We start from the raw sequence: 21,568 nt of genomic DNA, 5'->3' as shown, positions 1-21,568 counted from the left end.
AATTCTTGAGCTTGTTCTCTAATCTTAACCCAAAACTAAGTAAAATATAATGCAATCGGCAGGTAATTCCCAGCTATCAATCACTTCTGCTTCCAATATAAGCATTGCAAGCGCCTAACTTCTTATCGCAGTGCAGAGTGAAAAGTAGATAGCTGAGGCTTAGCCAGAGATAGGTATGGGCCAGAAAAAGGGAATGTGTTGAAAGGTGGTAGTCAAAATTATTCAGACAGTATTGCTTGGAAAACTGTGCTGGGAAAAGATGTGCAGCTGTGCTTCGTGTGTCAGGTTAATGGCACGCAGCGGCATCCTTTGGTTGGAACTAAATTTGCAGTACTCCTGACTGAGAAAGCAGTGTGCTAGAAATCCAGTGTCTACATCGGGATCGTGTCAAATATGTAAGATTCTCCTGCCTTGTTGTTTCTGCAGCTGATCCTCTTTGGCCAGCTGCCGGCACGTCTCAGTGCTGATGCTCCTCAGCCTTCTGGCTAAAGGGTCTTTCGAGTGCGTCAACACGGTGCGGCGAACGTATAGTTGTAGGAAAATGAGTTTGGAGCACTGAGCAAAAGTTCAAGACTTGCAGAGTATAAAACTTGACCTGAAGTAAAAATAGGAACAATTTGTGTCATATCAGGCATGGAGGAGATGGGATTGTAAATTGTGTGTTTATTCCCTCTCCAGTGAGTACCAAGTTTAAGTATCTTCAGACATCTTCAAGAGAGAAAATGGAAATAAAAAGACAGCTTTTATAGGAGACATTGGATGAGGTCAATGACATTAGGAAATGGGCGTAGGAAACCTTTCTATCTTGTCTCTAGAAAATGAAACATTAAAGGTATCAAGGTGGTAATAGAGAATAATGTACAAAATACGAGAGTGACATTAGAAATTTGAGATACCCATCTGCTGTCATGAATTTTCTGTCCTATTGTTTTATTTTAGCATCGAAATCCTATTATCTTCACCCTTAGTCTGCTGTTTCTCCTCCACTTTGAGCAAGAAATAGCTCCTCTTAACGCTTCCAGCAAATGGAGCGTGGAGAGTGGTTTGCCCGACCCAGTGTAAGTGCGTGAGGGTCAGCTGGTTCGCTCTCCCTGCCCCCTTGGAATGCGTTGGGAGCATCTACACCAAGCACATACAGAGATAACTAAATCTGGGTGTCCAGAGCTCAGCTGCAGACTTAACATACATAGAATTGTCTACGTTTCACCTCTTTTCTTGCTATCCAGGACTGAACGTTTTTACTCTGTGTGCGCTGCCCAGCTTATTCAAGATGGGTTTTGTGTGTTGATTTACCACAGGGATGATCCTTCTCCTCCCTGACCTCACTGCTGAAACCTTTTTCCCTCCCAAGTGTATTCAAAATGCAGCAGAGCTGCTTTTTTTTCACTGACATCCTCCACTGTAACATCCGTGAACACTGGATACTGTTGGAGGCAGGCAGATTTCTGTGTTCGTTTTTACAGAAAAGGCTTTCCAAGGGACGTGGGCTGTGTATTATTTATTGCTCTGCCTTCGTTTTCTTCCCCTTCCTGCTCTCACCTGTTACTATTTCATTCCTCTCTCATATCTTCTCTCTTAGACTGCGATTTAGGGCATCCTTTGTCAAAGAAAAGGATTCAGGATTGGAATATTTTCAGATTGTAGCTGTAAATCAGGATCTCCATCGCTGTCTAGAGTCTCCAGTGGTGTTTTGAAAGGATCTGATATCAGCCTTATGCAGGAACATTAAAAGGTCAGGCTACAAATGTCCCTGGAATTGGACAGTCCTGGGTGCTTTGGAGGGCTTCTAAGAAATGAGATGTGCTGGTGCTGAAATTTCCTACTTTGTTCTCCAAGTTTCCAGCAGCCATATGGCGTGTAGACCTTCTTGTTCGATAGCACCAACAGCACTGTTCAGTGTCTGTCAGCTGAGAAGAAGATATTAACTTCTTCTTGGTGTGGTCTGTAGAGGAAACACGAATTGGAGGAGTGAGACATCATGGCAAGCAGATGCCTCCTCTAAGGAGGTCTAGGTTAAACAGTCAGCACACTCAGTTGTGAAACGTAAGCCTGTGTATGGGTTTTTTTTAAACAGTTAAGGTGGGTTTACTGCCCAGAATGTCTGTTCCCTGGACAATAGACTGGAATGATGGTGGCCATGGCAGTTTAATAACTCTACCTAGATTCCCAGTTCCATTTATAGTAATAAAAGAAGAGCATAGTGTTAGTATTATGTGTGACCAGTTACTGGAGTACTATGCCCACTCTGGTCTCAGCAATGACCTGGCTGTTGCAGATGGTACAGAACAACACTGCAAGATTAATTTGTTTTCTGGAAGATAAGTGGCAGACTAAAGCGTCACAAATTACTCACTTTATCCAAGGAAGAACATATTGAGATTTGATAATGTGAGTCAGTGTCTGTGAGAAGGAATCATAGAAGATTCATGACGGGATGAGGGTCTTCTAAATGATCAGCCAAAGGCATAACACCCAGTGTCTGCAACTGGGGGTGAAATAGTCAAAAGTTGGTTTGGTTTTCTTCTCTTCTGAATGGCAAGAGTAGCAATGGCAACAATTTTTTGTTTAGAAACGTGACTCTTGGACTTTGAGTGTTTTTGGAAGGAGCTTTTCTAGGTCAATCACGTGGTGCAATTCGGTGGCTCATACCATGCAGGAGGTCAGATCAAATAATCGTAACTTTCAGATGTCCCTAAATTTAAAATTCATCAATGGGAACCAACTCATAGTGCCTGTAGGCTTTTTCCAAAGTCCAAACGCTGCGTGCTCTCTGCAGTGATCTGCGCGGCTTTGGTCACCAACGGAAGGAAATTATAGCAGAAATCAGAGATGCCCGGAAGAGGAGAAACATCCCAAAATATTAATGTTGACGAGAGATTCCAGCTCAGAGGGAAATTGATGGTCCATTTTTGTTTGAACATGCTGTTGTCGCTTCTCTGCCTAATTGAGCTCATCTCTGGTTGAACTTGCAGATGGCCGGTTACAGCTGACCATTTGTAGCTTTGATATCTCCTTGTAGGACACCGTCATGTCAGGCTGGCAGTCACATACACAGTGTTGGCATCCAGCTGAGCTCTTCTCCCATAGTCTTTAGTGGTGGTGCCGCTAGAGAATTCAGATGGGTTTAGTAGATCCCAAAGAAGAACTGTTGGCCAGTGTTTGCGCTGATGAAGCTAGGCCATCAAGTCTACCTCTGGGAGAGTTCAGCCTCGTTTAAAAAAACCCCACAACTGTCTGTGTATTGAAACCGCTGTCATTTCAGACTCCTAGGTGTCTGCCTGATGATAGGAATCAGTGGTACAGGTATCTAATTTAGCTATTTGGAAAAATCAGGGAGAGGAACAATGTTGTGTAATTATGCTAGAAGAGCTCCAGTCAATCAAAGGTGCGCTGTGCTATTGTGTAATTATCTGGTATTGGTATATATTTTAGTCTCCAGGGACTATATCCTTCTGCTCTTTTAAAAAGAAATGATATCTTACTCTCCTTATTAAAGGTCAGGTTTTCTGTGCCCTCCTACTGGGCATGATTATGATGAATAACCTACTTATCTTAATCAGCCCCGAATTAAATCTCTTCTGTCATTTCAGCATGAGGCAACTTCCCAGCAGCTTTGCTTTCTGGTTTGTTATAGTTTTGAAGTGTGGAATTGCCTGTTGAGAAGCATTTGAACGTTAATTCTCTCCTCCTCTCTCTTTCAACATAGCCTGCAAAGTCAGTTACAAAACTAATTAGCTAACATTAATATGTGCAGTGCTCTAGGGGCTTAAAAACTTAATTTTCAGTGATGATGGAAGTGTCAGAGAGAATTGTTTGTTTGTTGACTTACGTGGTAGTTAATGTAATGGTAGCGAAATGCTTTAAATCACTTATTTTTGAGACAGTGTGGCTCATCTTCATGGAACATTTGTACCTCGTATGTTTATTTCTTCGCTGATGCCTTTTTTATTTTGGAGTAGGTAATTCTGTTGTCTTCTCCCCTTTCCCCCAAGGTCACCAAGTAACTAGAATGTAAAGCAAAGGTTTCCACACCAGGATATATATGTTACTTCAAAGCAATGCACAGTGGTGCCTGAGCACCCATAGGTGCTGGCCACGCAGACCTACAGCTCCGTCTAGCTGCTGTTGCCGCTGCCACCGGGCAGGTCACCTTCCCCAGTGGACCTTGGGAATGCCCAGAGGGTGATGTCCCTTTCCCACGCTGGCTTTTGGCAGCATGCGAGCTGCGTTATGGCAGATGTCATTACAGGAGAGCTCCGAGACAAGTTCTCCAGACAGGGTTGTCAAAGTTAGTCATGCCTGGAAAGAAGTAGTTGATAGTCTATGTGCGTATGCAAATATGTATTTGTGCACAAATGGGATGAGCCATCTTCTGAATTCAAATGAAGCCCGTAGAGCAATCCAGGACCTGCAGGAGTAAGCTCAAAATGCCTGTCTACCAGTGCAACCACTCCACCCAGTACATTTTGGAAGGATGGGAGTGCTCTCCATCCTCTGACCTCAACAAGTTCGCCGTGATTTCGGTTAGCAAGTGGCCAAGTCGGAGCTGAGAAGCTTTACTGGGAGAATTTTGTTACCCTTTGCTCAGTGTGTGCAGCGAGACCTTTAGGGATTTGATGGGATTGGGTGTTTTATACGCCTTGGAGGGAACATGTAAAACTTTTAATAATTTTGCAGGGCTGATGCTATATAAAAGACTGGTCAGGAAAGAGAAATCTTTGTTCTGTTTCTGTAGCACCCTCTGTTTAGCCTTGGGCAGGAGGGGGTGACCAGGGTTGCTGAGTCCGTGTTGAAGAACCCTTAGCACTCTGTGTGGTAGAGCTGCGCGCTTCGGCTTGATACGGGAAAATCCCAGGTAGGACGTTCTGCCCCCAAATTTATTTTTTTCCTAAAAGTCTTAAACGGATTTGTATTCTGGTTGTTTGTTTCTGTATCTTCTTTATCTTTCTCCTCTTTCCATGACACTGGAGCTGTTACTTTCTTTAGACTCGCTGTTGTTTGTGAGATCTCTGGGTTTTGGCCCGTTGGACCGGTTTATCTTTGCGATACAGACAGGGTAGAGTGGTTCCAAACACGCAGCTGATTTGAGGGTCTCCTGGTTTTTAAAGTTGGCTGTGGACAGCGTGGAGAACACAGCTGGTGATTTTGCTTGTTCATAAGAGAGTGAAGCTTGGTTTTTTCCATGATGGTGCAGAAATACGGCAGTAGAGACCCAGTTCAGCAGGCGGCTGATCATAGCCTTAGCTTTGGAGCACCATCTGAAATTCATTTCAGCCTCAAAGGTTGTAATGTGAATCCTCAACGGATGACCTTTAATCGTACTTGTCTCAAAGTAAAAGAACACGTGGTTTGCTCTGTTGAAATACCTTCGTCAAAAGTTCTTCTAAAACCAAATTGTTATCTCCTGAGGATGCCCAGAGCAGCTATGCTTCTAAAAACAACAAGCTATGGGTCCAGAAACATCTGAATTTCAGGAGTAATTTGAAGGATTAGATCTACAAATGCCCTGGGGGGAAAAAAAAAAACAACAAAACAAAAAAACCCAAAAAAACCCGACTATTGAAAAGACTATTGCTCTTTTCTGACTCCCCTTTTTATAGTTCATCTCCTTCAACCGTAGACTAGTGTAACGGTACCAGACGTTCCTGCTGATACCCTGCTGGAATAAGTGCTGTGTGCCCTCGTTGCCAAGAAGGCCAATGGGATCCTGGGGTGCATCAAGAGGAGTGTGGGCAGCAGGGCGAGGGAGGTTCTCCTCCCCCTCTACGCTGCCCTGGTGAGGCCCCGTCTGGAGTCCTGTGTCCAGTTCTGGGCTCCCCAGTTCAAGAAAGATGAGGAGCTACTGGAGAGAGTCCAGCGCAGGGCTACGAGGATGAGGAGGGGACTGGAGCATCTCTCCTAGGAGGAGAGGCTGAGGGATCTGGGCTTGTTCAGCCTGGAGGAGAGAAGGCTGAGAGGGGACCTTCGAAATGCCTCTAAATACCTGCAGGGTGTGGGTCAGGAGGACGGGGCCAGACTCTTTCCAGTGGTGCCCAGCGACAGGACAAGGGGCAACGGGCACAAACTGAAGCAGAGGAAGCTCCAGCTGAAGATGAGGAAGAACTTCTTCCCTCTGAGGGTGACGGAGCCCTGGCCCAGGCTGCCCAGGGAGGCTGTGGAGTCTCCTTCTCTGGAGATATTCCAGCCCCGCCTGGCCGCGGTGCTGTGCAGCCTGCTCTGGGTGACCCTGCTTGGGCAGGGGGTTGGGCTGGGTGACCCACAGAGGTCCCTTCCAACCCCGACCATTCTGTGATGCTGTGTGGCTTCCTGCTGGAACAATCAGCCTCCTTTCATGCCTGAAAATATCGGAGCCCCATTCCGAAGGTACCGTCGCCCTGTGCTCGTAGGAGGGACTCTACGGGGGGCAGTTGCCGAGATGGGTGGTAGCCGGATGGTTGTACAGGCACCGGGGACTGCTTTATTACCGTGAATCAAACGTTCGGGCTTTTCCTGTCAGAAAGCACAGCATAGGTTACATTAGTCAATTAACCTGGTAACCTGAGTGGCTGTTTTTCTTCTGCGTGAGAGCCTGTGCTACTGCACCAGAAGGTTTTCCTCAATTCCTCTGCCAGTTTCTCTCCCGTCAGTAAGACGCTACTCATCTTGGATTCCCCAAGATTGTGGATTACTCACCAGGTATGAGTTTCAAGGATCACTGGTATGAAACCCTGCATTTTTGCACCGTTCGCTCATGGACCTGCACCTCCAGTCCTAGATGCTGGGAGATGAGCGACCTTGGTGGTCCCCTGTCCTCACTGCTGTTTTGCTTCTCCACCGTCGCCCCTCTGTTGGGTTGGTTTGTTTTCAGCTTCTCTTAGTGTCTGGCTGCATCAAAACTTCATGCGTTGTTTCAACGCTCCCCATTCTGCACTTGCTTTAACTTGTCATTGGTTTTGAAGGAGTTTTTCTGCTGATAGTGAAGAAAAAACTCATCAAACTCAGTGCAAAGGAACACTGTGTAGTTTGCAGTTACTTAAATATTAAAGGGCAGTGGCGCGTTCCAGTACACGCTTTTTGATGTGTTTTTGTTGTGAGCCTGTCAAACATTTTGCCTTTAAAATCCTCTTCAGACCTAAGTGATGTAAAATATTCCCAGGTTGTCCTATTAATTGTGTGATCTGGAAACCCAAGGTTTGGTTCAAAGAGCGTGGAGGTTCATTATTTGAAGTCTCAGACAGCGAGTGATTAGGAGTGAGGGTAAGCTGGGTTCTGTGTATCTTGATGTTAACTGCTGCTGATTTCTAATGACGTGCTCTACATCTTGGCTAGGGAAATGCCACAATTTCTCCCTTAAAACATAAAACCTTTTAATTAAAAATTTTGACACACCGTACAAATACCGAGGGATACAGACGTGCACAGGTTAAACACGTGCAGTGCATGCCTTGGGGGAAAGGGTGACATTCTGGTTACAGAACAATTATTTCTCAAATTTATTTGTAATTTTGGGGGGGAAGCTTGTACCATGACTAACGCTACGCCAGAAACTGATGTTAGGAAAAGGATGTTCTCCATTAAGCATTTGCTGGCTTGGTTGCCACTTGTACCTTTGGTTTTTACCTAGTTTGGCCACTGCTAACGCTGAGACTCAGCTGAGTTTGGGACAGCCCCGAAAGCAAAGGGCAATGGGCACAAACTGAAGCAGAGGAAGCTCCAGCTGAACACGAGGAAGAACTTCTTCCCTCTGAGGGTGACGGAGCCCTGGCCCAGGCTGCCCAGGGAGGCTGTGGAGTCTCCTTCTCTGGAGATATTCCAGACCCGCCTGGACACGGTGCTGTGCAGCCTGCTCTGGGTGACCCTGCTTGGGCAGGGGGTTGGGCTGGGTGACCCCCAGAGGTCCCTGCCAACCCCGACCATTCCGTGATTCTGTGATCTTCATCAGGACAGCTTGTTCTTTGGTTTTATAGCCATTAAACAAAGCGCTTTATGATAGCCGAAGAGGACAATTGCAGAAACAGCAACCCAGCAATCTGTTTCTCACATGCTGGAGTCTGCAATCTGCTGGTGTGCTTTAAATATTCGAGAACTCCTCGTGTTCTTTTACCCAAGTGCGAGTTACACCCAAGTTTGCTTGCAAAGGCTTGGTACCGCTCCGTGTGTGTGAATTCCTTGGGTTTTTTTGCTGTGTGACAGTATCTACAATCTGCTCCGAAATGCTTTTTTTTGTTGGGTTGTTTTTTTTTTCTTTCTGAAATTAAGCAAAACTTTGCCACTTGGCTTCTATGGCAGTGGTATTTGATTTTTTTTTTCTTATTTAGATTGAGAAGCGTAGAGGCTCATATACTCTTGCCAAGCTTAGTTTCATCATCCTCATCGTACCTTCCTGCCACCTTGCCTGAACCCCAAGCGTAGAGACAGTTTTCCAGTTTTCTACGCAAAAAAAAAAAAACCAAAACTAAAAGATTACTTGCCAAAGAGAAGACCGGAGAAGGTTCATGGCTCCAAGAAAATGGTGATGTGCTTAGTTTTGTCCGAACGAGTTGCGTGCTGGATAGCAGCGTCTCCCTTGCGCCGGTGTCCTGTGTCCTCTGCGGCTGGGCTGGGTTATCCGGGGCACGGCGCGCTTCGTGGTGTTTTCTGTAGCTCTTTTTGAGTGCTGTCAATGAGCAGTTAGGGCTTGGACTGTCAAATTGCCCAGAATTAATGAGGAAAAGCGGGTAGCGATGGTGGGAAGTACAGCCAGGCGTTTGGTAGCGGCTCAATCTTGCTTAAAAACAGAGTACAACGGGTATTGCTGCAGCGAAGCAGGAACGCTAAATGTGTAAAGCTGCGTGCAACAAGTGGGTTTAGGCGGTTGCAGCAGGGTAAGACCGCTGGCTTTTTACATGCTCCCCAAAATGTGTGCCTCTTCTCGTGATAAAGGGGGACACCGAGTCCTGTCAGAGCCATTGCTGCGGGGATTTGGGGTTCTGGCTCCTGCCTCCGCTTGCAGGCTGTGGAGCTGGCTGTCGGTGTTGGACATCAGCCGCTGAAGCCAACGAGAAGCGTGGCCACGGCTCAGCTAAAATTGAAATGCTGTTTCCAGCCCAGCTGTATAGAAAGTTGTCTTTTTTTGTGTGCGTTAATAAAAGGGAGCTGCGTCGTATCGCTTAGAAGTGCTGAAGAGCACAAGAAAAAGATGTCTTGTGTCATGGAGGCTTGCAGAGATTTACCCGGGAAAAGGTTTTCTGTTCTAATCAATCATTGCAACAAGGACATGCTTGCTGCATTCAGAAAGGAAACAAACAATAAAAAATTATGATTATTCAGTAGATGCCTGACAGCATTTTGCCAGCGCTTTTGTAAAAAATATCAATTTCTTCCTTACAGTAGTTACATGCTGCTGCTAGTTTAATTTTAAAACAGTTCCCACAAGTCCTGTGGAGTCCTGTCAGGCCCCAGACAAACAACGGGGATATCACAGCTTAAAAAGTCAATAACTGCTTTATGGAGACTTAGGCGGATGCATTTTACCTCCTAGACGAGCCGGGCTGAGACTGTGTGGTGCAGCTTTACTTGCAATAACTTGTTAAGTTGTAGTAATGTGAATATTTACAATTATCCGTGGGTACGCTTAAGCCCTTTAAAACACTGAGAGGTTATTTTTCTATATTCATTTATATCCCTTTGTATTGGGTAAAACCGCTCAGATACGTGTGGGTTTTTTCATCTCTGTGTTGAAACAATACGATAATAATATTTTTCTGTTTATTAAATTAGCAACTACTCCGTGAGATGCAACAGATGGCAAGTCGCCCCTTCGCCTCCATCAACGTTGCCTTAGAAACAGATGAAGAGCCGCCAGATCTCATTGGGGGAAGCATAAAGGTGAGAGCTGGTGCTTGAAGGATGGTCCTTACCACAATTAATCGTGAATGCTTGTTTTAAACAGTGCTTAACGCAATAATCCCAAATCCTCTATTTGTTATATACTTGCAAGAAACCGTACGTCCAGGAGGGCTGGCAGATATTGTTCATATTTGCTTTTATCCCTTCAGGTACGCGTTTACAACTTTTGGGCTGGTTTAGATAGAAGTTACAGTGTTTGCAGGGGATGAGATTTTGTGTTTGCCTTGTTAGCTTTTACAGCTCGGAACAGAGGAGAATGCAGCTTGACAGAGTAAAACATTTGGCTAGAAATAGCTATAGGTGCTGCAAATAGAAACCATTTTTCTGTGATATCTCAAAGCAAACAGGAGTATAATCAAGTCTGTGTACTGTAATAGTGTTAACATATTTCTGATTATAAATATATGTTCAAATACATCTTGTGATGAGCAAATAGGAGTGTGGAGAAGTCATTGTCTTACACCAGGCTGGCATGTTCTTAGGCACAACATGTTATATTTTTAGGAAAAGCATATTTAAAAGGAGACTAATGAACTAAAGGATCTTTTTAACATGATGCTTTGACTAGCAGACTCGTATAGAGAAAGAAAAAATTAAGAACCTGAGAACACTGAGTATTTTTGCTTCCTGTCTCAGGTAGCTGTTTTATTTTACTCAGACTTCAGTTTGTTGGAAATCTTCCTCATTAGTCCAGGCACAAAGTTTCTCACCTTCTATCACTGTGACAAGAAAGCAGGTTATGCTTTTCTATTAAATAAAAAAGTGTGTATTTTAATTACTGTGAAGCACATGAAAACAATCTGACCCGAGAACTTCTGTTTGGTGAGTAATAATATTGAAGTCTTGGCCTTGGTATCAAGAAATGCCAGAATGAAGGTTACCTGTGTAGCTTTAGCTCTTCCTTATTTATGTGTGAATATTAGGTCCTTCATGGCAAGCTGTAACGCTTTTTCCACTTGACCGGGGCCTTGCAGCATGTTCTGGGTGGACACGAAGTAGAAGAAGCTTTTCAATATATTGTCTTAGTTTCATGATTTGCCCTGCTTATTTACCATGTTCCATCCAAACCGTTCGTCCCAAGCTTGTGTGGTTCCTGTCATTGCCCTAGATCTGAGTGCTTGACGAGTTAATCGTTACCCTGCTCTGAAGGCAGGGATTATTGTCCCTGTTTCGCAGAGGTGACCCTTGGAGGGTAGTGAAAAATCCCGTAAAATTCACAAAGGCGCTCAGTAATTTGGGGTAATTGAGTGGCTGGGCAGCTGAGCTGACCTGTCTCTGGGACCTCTCCTTGGAGCCTCTGAGCGGTTCTGCTCCCCGCTGGCTTTCATTTGACTCCAGATCAGTCAGTTCTGCTGCCTTTTTACCATTTCCACGCTTGTGTTCGGAGGACGGTAGGCGTTGGAAGTCATTAGCTGCTAATAGCTCCCCAAGACTTTGAAATACACGCTTGTGAAATTGGATTGTCACTCAACAAATTAGAAGCAGCCTTTTTCTTTCATTGCTTCGTCGAAGAAGCCGTGGGATGCGTATGGATGTTCCCGTCGGGCTGGAGGCGGGTTTGCAAGGCTTGGAGCCTGGCTGCTGCTGGTTTGGGGTTGCTGTCTGTCTGTCTGGGGACAGTTACCTTCCCCTCTCCCCAGTTTCTGGAAATAAGGTAGCTAAAAGCACCTCTCCTTTAGGATCAGGCCAGAACAAAACCGTCCCCAGCTTTTTATCCCTCTGACAAGTTTGTCCACGCTCGTGAACTACGGAGAAGATAGTAAACTCTGGAGCTCTGAAGTTCTGATTAGCGTGTTATTTCTCCTGTGGTGCAGCTTGGCAGTGCTTTTCCCTTTTTCCTTTGGGCTTTGTTGTTCCCTTTCTTCTCCGTACCTCCCTGCTTTTTGTTTTCTTCTCATTTTTTTCTTTGATTATAGGAATGGTGAACTCTTCTCTCTTGAAGTGCTGCCATAGGCAGCGCCGCAGACTGGATTTCATATTTCTGTCTCTCACAGCTACGCTTCCTTGCTTTCACCTGTCTGCTGTCATCTTCCATATCTCACTTGCCTGACCTCCTTGGGTTACTCAACAACGGGTGGAGAAGCCGGTTTTAAGCCTGAGAAGTAAGACTGTGGACAGATGTCCTTTTTAAGACCCAGAAATTGTTAGCAACCACCAGTTGCCCTCCGTGGTGGTAATTCACACAAATGTTTTGTAATCAACTTCAAGCACAAACGAGACAATCTGATTCAGGCAGGGAGCACAAACCTTGTACAGTAACCAGAAGGCAAGTCAGGAACGTGGACGGTTATGCCCGCAGGTAACTTCATCTGCTGGAAGATCTGGGTGCAGAACGAGGACGCTTTTCAATGACAAGGAGAGTCACTCAGTTTTGGGGGGATTTGTATGGGGTTTCTTATCATCTTGGAGAATTTGGATAGGGGATAAATGTATATGTGAAAGCCTGGAATGTTTCAGCAAAGTTGAAATCATATGGAGGAGAGGAGGCTCGGGAAGCTTGTGAGTTATGAGCAACCTTGGGAATGATGCTTCTGAAATAGAATCACAGAATGGTTTGGGTTGGAAGGGACCTTAAAGATCATCTGGTTCCAACACCCCTGCCATGGGCTGGGGCATCTTCCGCCAGATCACGTTGCTCAGAGCTCCATCCAACCTGGCCTTGAACCCTGCCAGGGAGGGGGCAGCCACAGCTTCTCTGGCAGCCTGGGCCAGGGTTTCACCACCCTCCTGGGGAAGAATTTCTTCCCAATATCCAATCTAAATCTGCTCTCTTTTAGTTTAGAGCCATTCCCCCTTGTCCTGTCGCTGCACACCCTTGTGAAAAGCCCCTCTCCATCCTTCCTGTCGGCCCCTCCAGGCACTGGCAGCTGCTCTAAGGTCACCCCGGAGCCTTCTCTTCTCCAGGCTGAACAGCCCCAGCTCCCTCAGCCTGTCCTCGGAGGAGAGGTGCTCCAGCCCTCGGATCATCTTCGTGGCCTCCTCTGGCCCTGTTCCAACCCATCCATGTCCTTCCTGTGTTGGGGGCTCCAGAGCTGGACGCAGGACTCCAGGTGGGGTCTGAGGAGAGCGGAGTCAAGGGGCAGAATCCCCCCCCTCACCCTGCTGCCCACGCTGCTCTTGATGCAGCCCAGGGTACGGGTGGCTTTCTGGGCTGCCAGCGCACATTGCCGGCTCGTGTTGAGCTTCTCATCCACCAGAACCCCCAAGTCCTTCTCCTCAGGGCTGCAAATAATCTGGCCTGTTGGATGCTGCTTATAAATGAATTCAAATAGAAGTGAAAAAGCAGTCTCAATATCTATGGGGTCAGCTTTGGTGTTTCTCCTCAGCCCTTTTGCACCTGCATGGGAGAAAAACTCTTAGCAGGAGGGAGCTGCAGGAAGATGGGCTGGGATGTTACAGAATTGTGGAACTGCACTTTTCTTTGTGTTTTGTCTGTTCTTTAATTATTAGCCAAGAAAAGAGTGAAGAGAAATGTTGCTACGTAGTTGAACTGTAAGCTGTTCTCCACTTGCTCTGCTTTTCTCTGTGTCAAAATTTGAGAGCCTTCGTTTTAGTGCAAGAAATCCAGACTTCTGTTATCATAAATGCGTTGATGTTTTTCTTTCCCCATGGGAATCAAAGCCTTTGCTTAATAACGAGTTTATTTGAGGGTTACAAAGGAGAAGTGGAAAATGGGATGTCTTGTCTGCAAGAGATTAATTTCCTTTTCCATTGTGCCTAGCCAACTGGCAGCCAGCGTCAAGCTAGTTCCATCCTAAGCTAATGTTTTCCAGCTGGACAGTATTAGAACTGTGTTTTCAATTAGTATTTTTCCTGGGGTACTTAGAAGTAATAGAAAGTGATTTACCTGCAGGGAAACTATTCATATTGCAGTCTGCGGCTAGGCAACACGTAACTAGCTGCTTTGGTGTATTTCCCACTCAGCGAATACCTGGTGGATCGCAAATCTACACTAAATTTGCGTAGTTATTACAAAATCCATTGGCTTTTCTCTGCAGCTTTTTGTGCGTTCTGAGGTGCTGCCTATTACAAGTTTTTTTTTCCAAGAGTATTTAACATCCCTGGGTGTCTAGGGCTCATCAAAGTGTCTGAACTGGTATTATGGTAACTCAGGCTTTTGTAGGTCTTGTTACCTAATTAATCTACATCTTGTGGTCCTCTGCAATGATTACTAGAAAAAGCTTTCCTGGAAGGATTTGGAAAGCTTATAATTTTGCCATTGATTTCCAGGTATCTTGAAGTTGGTAAAGGCACGAAGCTAAAGCTTGTAGATTCTTGGGAAGAACACGCACACAGCGTAGCTTAGCTTGAGCAAACGACCTACAGGATCAACAAGAAAGCTGTTGCGTTAGAAAAATTGATGCTGAAGTTAGCAAAAAGTTGTCTTGGAAGCTTTTAGAGGATTTGAAAAACATGTTTGTGAAACAGAGCGTTTGCCTTGGAGAACTGGTCCGTAGAGCAGCCTTTGCTGTGCTGTGTTCAGGGCTCCGGCGTGCAAAGCCGCTGCGAAGAGGTGATGATTTCTGTGTCTGTGATCGACAGGCTGTCCACATCTGTAGTTGCCTAAATGGAGTGAGAAAAGCGTTTGGTGAGCAGAATCCTGCTGAAGTTCATGTAGCGTGTTCTGTACCTTCGTGCTGAGGTGCGTTTATTTCTGCTGCGTTAAGCTTCTGAGGGCAGAACAGCTTCGCTGCAAATCCTTAATCAGACGTCAGCTCACCCAGTTAGCTGATTCCTTAAAAACAGCAGAAAAAATGTTGGAAAACAGCATCCCACTCTAGTATTTAGTTTGCTTTGTTACGGAAGAAAGTGCTGTTGAGTTGCTTAAAGACTGCCAGAAGGTCCCATCTGTTCGAGAAGTGCAGAGATTAAGCGGTGGGCTGATTTAGGAGTGGGCAAGGGGTACCACGGATTTATATTTCCAGCCTGCTTGTATTTCATATTTGTGTGGTGGCCTTGTGAAATTCCTTTTACATTACGATGAAGTTGCAACCGTCAGTAAGGAGCAGAGAAGAGAGAAGCCCTGTGCAGGACAGGGCGGTGGGTGTGGGGAAGCTGCATGGGTACCACCGTGGTGAGGAATGATTTGGAACAAAGCATCGTCCAGCTCCGGCACTTCTACAGCGTGACTTCATCTTAATTTTTACGTGTAGCTCTGAGCCCTGTGGCGTTGGGCTGTTCTGTGCAAGGAGAGAAGTTCAGTGGAGAACAGCTAAGGGCCAAGGAGCTGATTGTTTTTAGGGCTGTTATCCTGTTCTGGTTGCCACTCTCGGTGACTTATTTCCCATTAAGTTCACATGTTATTGACCCATTATTAGTCTTATCAAATTTGCTGATGGACCAGCTTCTGTGACCCCTCCCAAGCCGCCTCGGTTAAAATGAGCTGGGTTAGCATAAGCACGACGAACACTGAGCCTCCTGCTTCGCCGTGCTGCAGAGCTGAAATTGGGGGTCCTCGTGCAAGTGGGCAAATTTGCAAGGATGGCAGGCTTGAGCTGTGAGATGGAAAAAGAGTCTTAAGTGGAAATGACCAGGCTATCAAGATGCATTGGAGGGGGACCGAGCAGGTCAGGGCTTTTCAGAAGTGGTATAAATAAGCTGAGAGTCATTCATTATCCTCAAAAGGATAATGGTTGGAGGAAGGGGATGAAATTGAGACGGGAAAACATAAACTGCATAATCTTAATGTGATGTGGCAGTTGCTGGACATGGCTCACGCACAGCCTTCAGGGCCAGAAGGGCTGGTTTTATTTCGCCAGACCTGTCTAAGGCAGGCTGCTCGGGCTTGTTAGCTTGCCTTTTGAAATGCAGTTTGATTTCTAATGTATGATTTGTGGGGTTGCTAGCATTTGCTGGTTCCTGCTTAACTGAGCTGCTCCCTGCATTGACTCTAAGGCGTTCAAAAAATGTCACAGAATCACAGAAGGGTCAGGGTTGGAAGGGACCTCTGTGGGTCATCTAATCCAACCCCCTGCCCAAGCAGGGTCACCCAGAGCAGGCTGCACAGCACCGCGTCCAGGTGGGTCTTGAATATCTCCAGAGAAGGAGACTCCACAACCTCCCTGGGCAGCCTGGGCCAGGGCTCCGTCACCCTCAGAGTGAGGAGGTTCTTCCTCATCTTCAGCTGGAACTTCCTCTGCTTCACTTTGTGCCCATTGCCCCTTGTCCTGTCGCTGGGCACCACTGGAAAGAGTCTGGCCCCGTCCTCCTGACCCCCACCCTGCAGATATTTATAGGCATTTCTAAGGTCCCCGAGTGTAGCGTGGGGGATGTCGGTGTGTAGCTGTCTCCTCGTCTTTAGCCAAAGCACTTCCACTCACAAGAGTCGCTCTGAGTGTGTGAGCGGATGGCAGGAGCCCTCCTATTGCATCCCGGTGATGAAGGATGCACAAAGAGGCCCCATCTGGAGTCCTGTGTCCAGTTCTGGGCTCCCCACTTCAAGAAAGATGAGGAGCTACTGGAGAGAGTCCAGCGGAGGGCTACGAGGATGAGGAGGGGACTGGAGCATCTCTCCTGCGAGGAGAGGCTGAGGGAGCTGGGCTGGTTCAGCCTGGAGAAGAGAAGGCTGAGAGGGGACCTTCGAAATGCCTCTAAATATCTGCAGGGTGGGGGTCAGGAGGACGGGGCCAGACTCTTTCCAGTGGTGCCCAGCGACAGGACAAGGGGCAACGGGCACAAAGTGAAGCAGAGGAAGCTCCAGGTGAAGATGAGGAAGAACTTCTTCCCTCTGAGGGTGACGGAGCCCTGGCCCAGGCTGCCCAGGGAGGCTGTGGAGTCTCCTTCTCTGGAGATATTCCAGCCCCGCCTGGCCGCGGTGCTGTGCAGCCTGCTGTGGGTGACCCTGCTTGGGCAGGGGGTTGGGCTGGGTGACCCACAGAGGTCCCTTCCAACCCCGACCATGCTGTGATTCTGTGACATCCCAGCTTGTGCTTTGTATTTCACGTTCATTCTGCTTGTGCTGGCCCGCTCTGTGGTTCGTGGCGAGGCGTGTGGTGGCCTTTGAAGGAATGCCGTGCCAGCTGGAGGTGCCCGCGGTGAGGAGGGAGCGTTATCTGGGCAGCCGAGCTGTGTGAAACGGATTAGCTGCGCTGGAGTTCCGTGTAGCCTGGCTGTGAGCCGTACCGCGAAAGCAACAACAAAAATACCCAATAAAACCTTCACTTAATGAATTCTTTCCAGTTAACTACTGCCAGGTATCTTGTGTTGATTTCTGTTGCGAAATTAGCGACTTGGGGAGGGGGGGGAACTTTTGCCACTTCCATAATATAATATGGAATATAAACGTTTGGAAAGGAGCTATGGTGAGATCAACAGAGACATCTGTTAAGCCTGCCGTGTATTTAGGGAATATCTGGCTGATAACTGAGATTTAACTAGTTTTAGGTTTGAAGACGGTAAAGTTTTCAGGAGGACGGACCCCAGTTTGGGCTGATAAGGAGGAACTGGCTGGAGGGAGAGGAAGGAGCACAAAGCTTCCCACGGGAGAGGGTTTTCTAAGCTCTTCTTTCCCTCTAGTGCAAACGAGTGTCTCTTCTTTTTGAAGTACCAATTACACCAGCAGCTTCTCAGAAACATTATCGGGAAAATGTTTGCATTCCTTGATGCCAAGTAGTTGTTTTCTGTGTCTTGTGTTTGCAGCCTCCATCCAACTGTCCTGTTTCGTTGGGTTTTTTAACGTACACTTTTTCATGTGCAAAAACCAGACAAGCAGTCGGAAAGAACCGCCAGAAAAACCCTGCGACTTCACCCGTACGACATCAAAATAAATGTCCACCACTGGCCATAGGTCCTTTGCCCAGATTTGATACCCGTGGCCTCATCTGTCCCTCACGCCCCCCCCGAGGCATCAGCAGGGAGTTGAAGGGGAAGGGCGGGCGCTGGCTTACGTGAGCAGCAGCTCCAAGCTGTGACACGAGGCTTTGTCATTTCAGGGTGACTGCTTTGGAAATAGAAACTCGCCTGGCGAAATCCTTGCCTTCGCCGAGAGCTTGTTGTCTGGGTTGTGCTGGATGGACGATGCGCGCTTTGAAATAGCAAAGCGGTTGTTCAAGGCGGTGGGAGCGAAGTCGGTGCCCCGCGAGGCTGGCTGACGTCTGTGCTCCCAGTTCCTGGGAACTCGGGGTGCTCAGATCTGCGTGTTCCATTTCAGACTGTTAGCATTCATCTAAAATCCTGGTGGACGACAGGGTGACCATGAGCCAGCAGTGTGCCCTGGGTGCCAAGAAGGCCAGTGGTCTCCAGGGGTGCATCAGGAGGAGTGTGGGCAGCAGGTCGAGGGAGGTTCTCCTCCCTCTCTACTCTGCCCTAGTGAGTCCCCATCTGGAGTCCTGTGTCCAGTTCTGGGCTCCCCACTTCAAGAAAGATGAGGAGCTACTGGAGAGTCCAGGGGAGGATGGGGAGGATGAGGATGAGGATGAGGAGGGGACTGGAGCATCATCTCCTACGAGGAGAGGCTGAGGGAGCTGGGCTTGTTCAGCCTGGAGAAGAGAAGGCTGAGAGGGGACCTTCGAAATGCCTCTAAATATCTTCAGGGTGGAGGTCAGGAGGACGGGGCCAGACTCTTTCCAGTGGTGCCCAGCGACAGGACAAGGGGCAACGGGCACAAACTGAAGCAGAGGAAGCTCCAGCTGAAGATGAGGAAGAACTTCTTCCCTCTGAGGGTGCCGGAGCTCTGGCCCAGGCTGCCCAGGGAGGCTGTGGAGTCTCCTTCTCTGGAGATATTCCAGCCCCGCCTGGCCGCGGTGCTGTGCAGCCTGCTGTGGGTGACCCTGCTTGGGCAGGGGGTTGGGCTGGGTGACCCACAGAGGTCCCTGCCAACCCTGCCATGCTGGGATTCTGTGATTCTGTGAAAAGCTGGAATATGATTTTTGTTTAGTTCGCCACATGCAGGAACCCGTTGTGGAGTTGTGAGCAATTCATTCCCCAGCTCTTGCGTCACGTCCAAGGTAGATATCAGGGACAAGGTAAATGTAAATTTTTAATCTAGACTCATTTACTGCAAATTATTGCTGGAAGTTCATTCATCTCTGTCGTGGAGGACATACATATTACCCTGAGAATATGATTTTTAAAACTTAATACTCTTATTTTTTATAGAAAATTGCTTGTAACTTATTTTACAAATGTTCAGTCAGCTTTTAATGGCACAATTTAAAAACTTGCAAATGGAATTTGACCCTTTTTCTACAGAGTGAAATCATCTGAAGAAGTGGAATCAAATAATAAAGTTGAACTGTTTCAGTAATGTTCCTCTTCTCTTCCCCCAGCATAAGATTTTTCCTTTATTTTAATTTTCTTACTGGAAATTGAAAACCATGTAAGAGTTATTTGATCAAACCACAGAAATATGTTTTCTTGTTAAGGAAAAAAATTCCCTACAGTATTTTTTTTCAAAATATTTTGAAAAGCCTTTTGCTGGCAGTATATTACGGAACCTAAACAAAATTGATGCTGTGTTTTTTAAATTACACAGAATATTTATTGTTCTAGCCATTAGCTCTGTGACACATTATTAACCTCCCAAATTTGTCGAATGTAAGCAGCGTAAATAGAAATAATGAGATTAAATAAAAAAGAGATGTTTAGGTTGAGCATCACGCCATTCAGCTTGATTGCAGAAAACATTTGGCTGTGAAATTGTCTCCCGAGGGAACTGGGAGTGCACTCCACACCTGGGTCACCGAGAGGTAGCCCAGAGTCCTGGCAAATGCCCCCGTTGGTGTAGAAAATCCTGCTGGAGAAGGCGGATTAATTAGATGACCTAATAGGTCTCTCTTAGTGCTTTTAACTTCTATGATTGTTGAAGCTTTACACATATTAAGTCCATATCAAAACTCATGGACAACAGAAGTGGCTTGGCTTTTTAGGGCTGGGTTTGGCCAGTGAAGTCATCTCTGGAAACCAGCTGAGGAGAGATTTCGCTGCCTCCAGGAACAACGGGTTTGTGTGACCGCTTAGTAAAATACCGTAAACTCTGTATTTTCATCCAAAAGAAAGGTCGTCACTGTTTCCGAGCACTGCCTAAAACGCGTGGTAGCGCTTCCCAGTTAAAAACCAGATGCTGTGATGCACCTTCCTGATGGTGCCCATTGCCCACTGAAGCGTGTTTAAATCTGCGCCAGGCTGAGGGGTCTTTGCTGCTTTGTTGGTCTTTGTTTGACATTTGCGCTATCCTGATTCCTAGTTGGGTTTTTTTTTCTTCCCATTCCTTATCCATTCATCGTAGCTTTGCTGGTGTGGAGGAACCGTCACAGTCTGTTGCAGGAGAAAGGGTTTGGACTATCAGCTGCATAAAATTGTCGCTCCAGCACACTCACAATATTTCTTTGAGGACAAGAAGTAGCGTTAGGGGAAGGTGCCTGGCGGGTAGACGAGCTGCAGTTGTCTGTTCATAACGCAGATGCATCCCCTTCGCTGACCTCCATCCTGGTGGCAACCAGAAGGGACGTAGTCTTCTGGCCAGATGTTTCTTGCTGCTTCTGCACGCGTCGGCTGGCTGCAGGCGCGCTCTGTGTTTCGTGAGTCCGGGGCACGGCTCCTGGCTGACGGGCCTTTGGATGGCTACTTGGCTCATGTGGATTCACCCACCACCAAAGGCGAGATCCTCTTATCCCATTAACTGTGGTCTTCGTCCACCCACTCCGGCAGCTGGGCTCTGCTCTCCCCCCTGTGCCCCCCTCCCGGGGTGGGACTCTGCTGTCAGGCGCCGCGCGAAGCAGTCGTCATGTGCCAAGTGTCTGAGGGATGCGCCTTATTTGCATAGATTTGAATAATGTCTACTTTATTGTGCCATTAAGCCTTCAATAAAAAGGAATTGCTTCTATAATTCAACAATGAGTTTATCAAAACAGTCGAAGGGAAAGTCTCTGGCAGAGGCTGGTTTTAACCATCTGATGAAAGGTGTTACAAAGTTTGGAGACCTACGTATTTTATGGGTTTTTTTAAGTGGGCCGTTAAAAGCCGCCTGTCAGACTGAAGCACAAGCATTTAGAATGACCTGAGCTCTGCTTTCCAAGTCCACTCCAAACCTTCTTGCAGAAAAACATCTTGGATCTCCAGCAAGAGCATCCAGAAACCAAACAGGGCGCATGCGTGCTGCAGAGGTGGGGAAGGAAAGGAGATGTGAGCCCTTCTTGGGTCTCCCCACAAAAATTCAACCTGATGATGCCAGCCAGCTTCTCCTTAGCTGCTTTGTGCCGTGGTAGCACCTACACAGGCCGTGTCAAAACACGAGGAGCCTCACGGCAAGGCCAGCTGTGGCTGCGATCCACACTCAAGACAGCCATGAAGTTGCTGGTTGAATTATCCATGTGTTCTCCTCCGTGTCTGCAGAATGCGGTCCCCGGGCTCCACCGCCGGGTTGCTCCGTGTCTCACAAGAGGGCACAGTGTGCCCTTCACTCCCGGCTGACCTCTTGCTTGCACCAAATTCATCATTCCCGTCACTCGGCGCGTGAGTCATTTCATCAGGCTGCGCTTTGTCTCTTGGCCGGGCGAGCACACGCTTGGAGACGAGATGCAGCGTGAGTCACAGTTCAAAAAGCAGGTGCCTGAACTGGTGCTGTCAAAAATAAATTTGCAGGACTTGATTCTTTATTCTGGGGGGTTTTTTTGCTGTTATTAACTGCAGCTTGTCTCAGGAAACCGGCTGGTTTTGATGGACGATAGACCATTTTTCCCCCTTTTAGATTAAAGATGGAGAT

At 47.0% G+C, this 21,568-nt stretch overlaps 1 protein-coding gene across 1 annotated transcript in view; it reads left to right on the top strand.

Moving 5' to 3' along the window:
• The window catches only part of ATRN (attractin), a 187,386-nt gene that overhangs the window by 153,885 nt on the left and 11,933 nt on the right, over positions 1–21,568 (top strand). The window contains exon 27 of the mRNA XM_075420254.1: positions 9,739–9,846. Coding sequence (XP_075276369.1) covers positions 9,739–9,846 — 108 coding nt within the window. The remainder of the gene's footprint in view (positions 1–9,738; positions 9,847–21,568) is intronic.

This window comes from Opisthocomus hoazin, chromosome 5 (assembly GCF_030867145.1).
Source record: "Opisthocomus hoazin isolate bOpiHoa1 chromosome 5, bOpiHoa1.hap1, whole genome shotgun sequence".
NCBI classification, from domain to species: Eukaryota; Metazoa; Chordata; class Aves; order Opisthocomiformes; family Opisthocomidae; genus Opisthocomus; species Opisthocomus hoazin.
Note: the sequence above shows the minus strand (reverse complement) of the source record. Positions and strands in the feature narration are given on the sequence as shown.